The 7,488-nt window shown below is 26.9% G+C and overlaps 1 protein-coding gene across 1 annotated transcript; it reads left to right on the top strand.

Moving 5' to 3' along the window:
- The first annotated feature begins 4,207 nt into the window (after window positions 1-4,207).
- Window positions 4,208-7,214, top strand: LOC114937607 (uncharacterized). Its single transcript, XM_029311126.2, has 4 exons — window positions 4,208-4,625; window positions 5,220-5,365; window positions 5,470-5,596; window positions 7,022-7,214. Exons 1-4 carry the CDS (start codon window positions 4,245-4,247, stop codon window positions 7,034-7,036), a joined length of 669 nt encoding a protein of 222 aa, XP_029166959.1. The 5' UTR covers window positions 4,208-4,244; the 3' UTR covers window positions 7,037-7,214.
- Window positions 7,215-7,488: the final 274 nt, after the last annotated feature.

The raw sequence follows: 7,488 nt of genomic DNA, 5'->3' as shown, positions 1-7,488 counted from the left end.
TCCATGTTAGTTGTAATTTCTCACTCATAGATGTAACATTTTAATATAACATATTACATTGTAGTTATATTGTAATTATATGCTAAATAGCACATTGATGTATTGATAAGTCAGTGCTATCTTGGGATATAATGATAATATAACTACAATGTAATATATGTAATATTAAAAATGTTACATCTATGAGTGGGAAATTACAACTAACATATACGTTACATGTAACATGCTTAAGTATATAACATTTATATATTGTGTTTGCTGGGATATATATATATATATATATATATAATATAATATAATTATATATTTATTTATTTATATATTTATTATATATATATATTATATATATATATATATAATATAATATAATATAATTATACGAATTATAAAAAGAATATATTATAAATGTTTTTATAATTAAATTAATAATATTCACAAATATATATTATAATTTATTAATCTTAAAATTAATATTAATTATTATATATTATTAGTAATTAATATAATATTCATATGATATAAATAATATATCATCATCTTCATCACTGCTAGATGATGATGAAGAAAGCAAATCTAACAGTTCAAACATTAATCGTGCATCCCACGCAGCCATATTGATTGCACTAAACTGGCACCGTCTCTCAGAGCTCGTGCCGAATTCTTGCACTAAAGTGCGAAAACTCGGCCCTAGACTTTCCAGTGAAACAGCACGCACCGTTTTCATGCGCACCGAAATGCGCAGTGAAACACGTTGCCCATGACGAGTGCGCACTCAGTGCGCACTAGTTCTCCCAGTGAAAAACGCTATTAGTGCGCACTGAGTGCGCACTATGCGAGTGTTGTGCGTTCAAACGAACACGCAACACTAGCCAAGTGCGCATTGGCACTACCAATCGAACACGCGCCTGACATTCAGTGCAGCCAGTGCACCCCAATCGAAAACGCTATAAGAAAGATCAGACTAAAGTCATTAGCAAGAGTTCAAAAGAATGCCCTACTGCTTGCATGCATCCAGTGCACTGAACTGGCACCGTCAAAATATCTCGTGCCACTTTAGTGCGCACTGAGTGCGCACTATGCGAATGTTGTGCGTTCAAACGAACACGCAACACTAGCCAAGTGCGCATTGGCACTACCAATCGAACACGCGCCTGACATTCAGTGCAGCCAGTGCACCCCAATCGAAAACACTATAAGAAAAATCAGACTAAAGTCATTAGCAAGAGTGTGTGCTTCTTGCTTTATCCTCACAATTGAAGTTCGGTCTCTTCAGAAGAAATGTGTTCAGTAGGCAAAACACGTGATTCAAGCGTCTACATGTGCTTTTTGTAATTTGCAAAATTAAGAAAGAAAAAAACACATAAACAGTAGTTGATGCTTCTAAAAAAGGGAAGAAATTTATTAATTAATTTATACCGAATAAGGGTATTATTGTAATCATCGACTTTATTTATTTTTTTTTGTGTATTATTTCATTCATAATGTGTAAGATTGAGCATTTATCTATAAACAACCTTTTTGACGATCACCCTTCATTGGATATTTTTAATGACATACACTCAAACAACAAATGTAAAACAACTGAAGTGCAAATTTCATTTGAAGAGCGCGTAGTAAAAGAAATTTTTGCAAGGTAAATATTTATTATATTACACGTGCATAGAAAGTCGCCCATTACGCGCGTATCTTCTGTGCGAGAAATAACTAATTCCACACACGAGAAATTTTCCACTCAAAACAGTGCAGTTAATATCTCATTCCTGCACAGTTTCATTCATTCCCACACAGCTCATTTCCGACACTCTTCTTATTCTCCAATTATATCACCCCGCAAGTCTTTCTTTAAGCGAGGAGCACACACTTTTGCATAAGCGCATAAGCGTAAGCATAAGAATCTTGATTGGTCTATAAACGTATGCACAAGAAATTCAATCAATCGAATTTCTTATGCATATGCTTATGCGCTTATGCAAGAGTGTGTGCTCCCCGCTTTAAATTTTAGACGCACCACTTGTAATATAATAGTATATTAGCTAACAAGTGCGGGGAATCGTAAATCGGCCGATTTGCGACCCGCATATGATGGTCACGATATTTTGTGTGACCGGTGCGTGGAAAGAGAACTCTTTCTAAAATCTCATCATGTGCGGAAAGGGCGACTTTCCGCGCACCTGTTGCACAAATAACTAATTGTAATGCCTATCGCGAAAGTTCGATTTGAGATGTTTTTACTCATGTACTTATCTCTTGATGTTTTCGGTAATAAAGTCTTCGTGGCAGATTCAGCTGCTTCTATATAAGTTCTAACAGCATGGACGATCTTGAACACTTGTTTCTTTTATCCATGTGATCCTTTCTTGAATAATGAAGGTTATAACAAATTGACGTTTTGTCTCGTGTGAATTTTGTTACGTTCAAGTTTGTCCTGTCAATCAAGAATAAAGAAGATTTTTTTCCACTAGTGCGGTAAAGTGTAACCATGGTAACACATTACCGCACTAGTGCAGTAAAGTAAATAATAAAGATGCTTTTCTCGCATTAGTGGTAAAGTAAGGCATACATTGAATTGTTGATAAAATAAGCGCATTTTCCGCATGCTAAACAGTAATCGAAAATCAAACTTTCGCAACAGGCATTGCAAAAATATTTTTTTTTCCCTTAATTTATCACGTCTACTAAAAATACAATGTATCATTTCTGCAAAAAATATATTTTATAAGAATAAAAAATATAAATAGAAAATGTTAAAAGTATAATTCTTATAAGCGCATGATATTATTTAATATTCTAGGCGTATTCTTAGAATATTAAATATTCTAAAAATACGTCTAGAATATTGCTTAAATATTAAATAATATCATGCGCTTATAGGGATGTAACACAAGCAGATAAAAATAGTATAAAATTAATGTAAAAACGAATAGAAAAATACAAATATGATACGCAGAAAAGATATAATATGTGCAAACAGTGAAATCTTATCAAAATTTCCTTCAATTGTTCAATTTAAAATTTACTTTAATTAATGCAATTGAATTTAGTTAAATTTATTTTCCTTACTTATTAAATTTGTAAAAATAACTGCTCAGATCTTCTTTTTTACACTTTGAGTTTCATTAGTCAATTAATCAATTTTTCTTATATTTATTTTCAAAATATGTTGTTTATAATGTTTCTATATATGTATATTAAAAATCATTAAACAATTTAAAAAGGACGGTTTTTGCATATTATTTTTTATTTATTTTTTTTAATATAAATAATTCTATGATAATTTGATTGGTTGTTTTTCTTCTCTCTTTTAGTTTGGGAAAAGAGCAAAAAAAATATTTTTTAAAAAATATAAAAATAATTAATAAAAACAATATATGGAAGAGAAAAATTTGTAATGCTTTATTTTGAATTCTCGATATATATATATATAAATTTTTGTTTTATTAATATATTCACTTTACAGTTTTATTTTTTATAATTAATTTATTAATTCATAAACATACTATAATAAAGATATAACGTAAATACAGTATATTGTTCATTGTATTTACTATTGTATATTCTTATTGTTAATGTATTCAAGATTATATATTTTTTCTGTTTTATTAAAATAAAAAAATTATATTTTGACTAATATTTTGAATTATGTATTTGATAAAATTTATTAAAAATTCATTACTTGCAACAGTACTGTTTAGTATATTTTTTTAAAACTTATTAAAAAAATGTTTTTAATCCAATTTTAGATGGCCTACTGCGAAAGAATATTATGATAAGCAATTTGAAAATAACGAGCAAACGGAAGAAAACGAACAAAAAGATAAAAAAAGCTTAAACTTTATAATAATGGGCGTAAATTGTGCTTGGAATTTGCAAGATGAATTATTAACGTACAAAGATCTTAACTCAATTATTTTTGTACATAATCATGAGTATTTCTATCGAATAATAGATAATATTATTTTGAAGGACATTGACTTTTTGAAAAACATTGATTTAAATAATAATAACCCTATTGCAATAGAATCAATATGCAGTTTATTCTACCTTGATGAGCTTCAATACTTGATTAAACAATCTTCACCGTAAGATTTTCAATATAAATTATATGTTTTATAAATAATTTTATTTAATTTTATAAACTATTAAATATACTAATATATAGATACTTATTACACAATAATTAATATGTTATTTTCAGAACTAACGATCTAAACGAAACAGGTTGCTATATTAAGATATATCGTCTTATGAAACAATATTTGGAAAAAAAGAACTCAAGAATCTATATAAAATTACTTTCTGAAAAATATCTTAATGAAATGATTGCTATGATTATAGCACAATGGATTAAACCCGAAGAGGACATCTCTTGCTCGAAAGTACAAGCGTCATTAGATAATATCGCAAAAGATGTAATGGGTTATCTAAAAAAAGAATATCCCAATCATTCCATATTCTTGACGTCTACTGAAACTTTTATCTATTGGCAAGACAACAAAATCGATGATAATTGTTGGACCGAAGCAGAAGGAATCCAAATTATGGATACACTTCAGAAATATATGCTTGACAAATTTCAACCGTGCGAATATAAAGATAGAAATTTGAAATACTTGTGTCTAGATAATGTGAGTTATTATAGATTATAATATATTATAATTGAGGCAAATGGAAAAAGGGCACATACGCCAAAATGCTACTTCGAAAATATCGACTTTAAATAAGTTTTTATTAGAGTATTATTTAATGCAAATTAAAATCAATTTCTTAAAAAAGTTTAATAACATATCCTTCAAACATTCTGAAAACAGAGATCATGATTTCAAGATGATGTTTGTTTCTTATGAGTTGTAAAAAATTGATTTGCGTTTTATTTTTATAAATAAAGTAAAATCGTAAAAAAATAGTTTTGTTTTTAATTAAATTTATGAAATATAATTTTATTTAATTAAATATAATTAATTATTTAATTTACTTTTTTATATATTTTTTAAATATTAAAATAATTATGTACTATTATATATTATATATTATATATTATAATAAATTACATTTAATTAATTTAATTATATTTAATACAAAAAGACACTACTTTTTTATGATTTTACTCTATTTATGGAAAAAAGCGATCTTTTTTATGCTGTGAGCATGCCCATATGTTTGTTATATTTTAAAAATATATCATCCCTTTAATTAATTTCTATATTTTATTTTTGACACAGGTCTTAACAGATAAATGTGGCTACCAATTAATTTTATTAATAATATGTGAGAGCGTGGCCAGAAGACTTGGCCTATATTGCGAAATAATGAAACCATCAATTTACCAGCAGGACATATGCTATATATATTGGAGGCCACAATATAAGTAAGTGTAATGATTAGATTTGAAATTATCGAAACACCTTTCGGTATTACTCTTATTATATACACACACGTACATATATATACATAATTCTTTATTGTTTACAGAGGTATAAATTTCAAAAATGTGAGACGCTTTGTAATTTCGAAGAAATTCTCATTGTCTTCCTATCTTCGAGAGATGAAGAGCGATTCGAAAGACAATTATGAAGAAATTTTTTTATTTGCTAAAAAGGTAGATTACTATAATCATATATTCTATTAATTTTAACACGAACTAATTAATATCTTTGTACAGATAAAGATAAAGACGCGAGTCACGCTTTATATATAAGCCGAAAAATTATACACTATTTTATTTTTTGTTTTGTAATTAAAGCTCTCTTCAGGTTTAATCTTTTCTGATTTTTAATTCTTTTTAGATGGGAAAATTGTTGATAAAAATATTGATAAATATATTATAATATGATATTACAATTCTTGAAATTACAAAATCTTATTCAAAGAAGAAAAAGTTAGAATATACCAACAGTACCCTCTATGAATTTGGAAACACCGTATATTTTACGGTTAAAGAATTGTATGACTGTGATCTGTTATAAATAAAAATGTCATTTAAATATTTTATGTTTATTTTATGATTTATTTGTACAAAAAATCTGCACAGATCTGTCAAAAGAAGCCTCTTAATTTAAGAGAAAAATTCTCCAAAGAAATATTCTTTAATTATATATTTGTAACATGCAAGAATATAAACTTAATGAAATGTTTTTTATCAGGATATTATTTAAAATATATAAATAAAGTGATATTACATATGGCTATTAAGAGCATTAAACATTGTTACTGTTTCACATTAATATTTCATTATATAAAATTTTATACATTAAACTAACGACCATTTAACCAAACGTTTCGGTCAATTTTATGACCTTCTTCAGCGACAGCAAAATAAACTTAAATAATAAACTAAAATCTTATGTTAAATTAATAAGTATAAATTCATCGTTATGTTCACCGATAACAAACAAATATAAATTCATCGCTTAATATTTTTCGGTAAAAACAAAGAAATCTAACGTATAAATTTATAAATAATACCTATTTTTACAATAATGTCAAAAATTTTAAAAAGTTTTTTATATAAGTATAAAACAGATGATCTTTCATTATAAATACTTCTACGCAGACATTTCCTTGGTTGATAAGCCAATATTGATGACATGCACTAGTCAATTTGATCAGTCGTTGTCGATTTTTGTTATATCCACTTTGTTAAGACTAAGCACTCTCATATTGAGGTGACGGCAATCAAGACAATAAGTCAAATAGCAAAATACTTTTATACCGAAGTATAGCAAAATACTTTTGTTTTTTATTTAAAATTTTTAAGTCTCTATATATTGAATATAAATTTCAATTTAACTGATTAAAAACGTGTAAGCGAATAAATAGTGTGTCAGTTACAAGAAAAATAAATTTTTCGGTGTAACTGAATAGTTGTGCACATTAATTTTAATTGCTTAATACGATGCTAAAAATTATTTGGAATAACCTATCAATTCGAGACTTAAATATCTTTCGTGTACGACTCTTCTAACCAGTTAAAAAAACAAATTCTAATTTACATTATAATTTTAATTTGCATTTTTTATTTTAGACTCTGTGGAAATAACCAAACCAAAATTGATGGAAAATAGCGATATTGGTCGCTACTTTTGTCAATTTGAGAACACGCACTACATACCGAATGAAATGCTGACAAAAATTTACCTTCAGGATGTGTGTGATTGCTGTAGCTGGGAACTAATATAAATTAATATAAAAATTATATTATGTAACTTTCTCGTGTATGTGGGTATGTATGTATTTTCGTAAGGAATGTTCTCACAAAATTGCAATGCAAAATAGATAGAATTTTTTGAAAAGTACATCTTGCAAATGTAAGTATACGACATTTTTACCGATTTTATTGTTACTTAATTAAGATTAGACATTTAATTTTAATAATTATATATATTATCGATTTTTTTTCTAAAATTTTAAATGTAATTAGTAATATAAATTGAAATTAATCAAATACATATAAATTTTTATAAAAACAGACCAGACATAAAAGCTAAAAAG

Source organism: Nylanderia fulva, unplaced genomic scaffold, assembly GCF_048542155.1.
Source record: "Nylanderia fulva isolate GAGA-0341 unplaced genomic scaffold, ASM4854215v1 Scaffold71, whole genome shotgun sequence".
NCBI classification, from domain to species: domain Eukaryota; kingdom Metazoa; phylum Arthropoda; class Insecta; order Hymenoptera; family Formicidae; genus Nylanderia; species Nylanderia fulva.
Note: the sequence above shows the minus strand (reverse complement) of the source record. Positions and strands in the feature narration are given on the sequence as shown.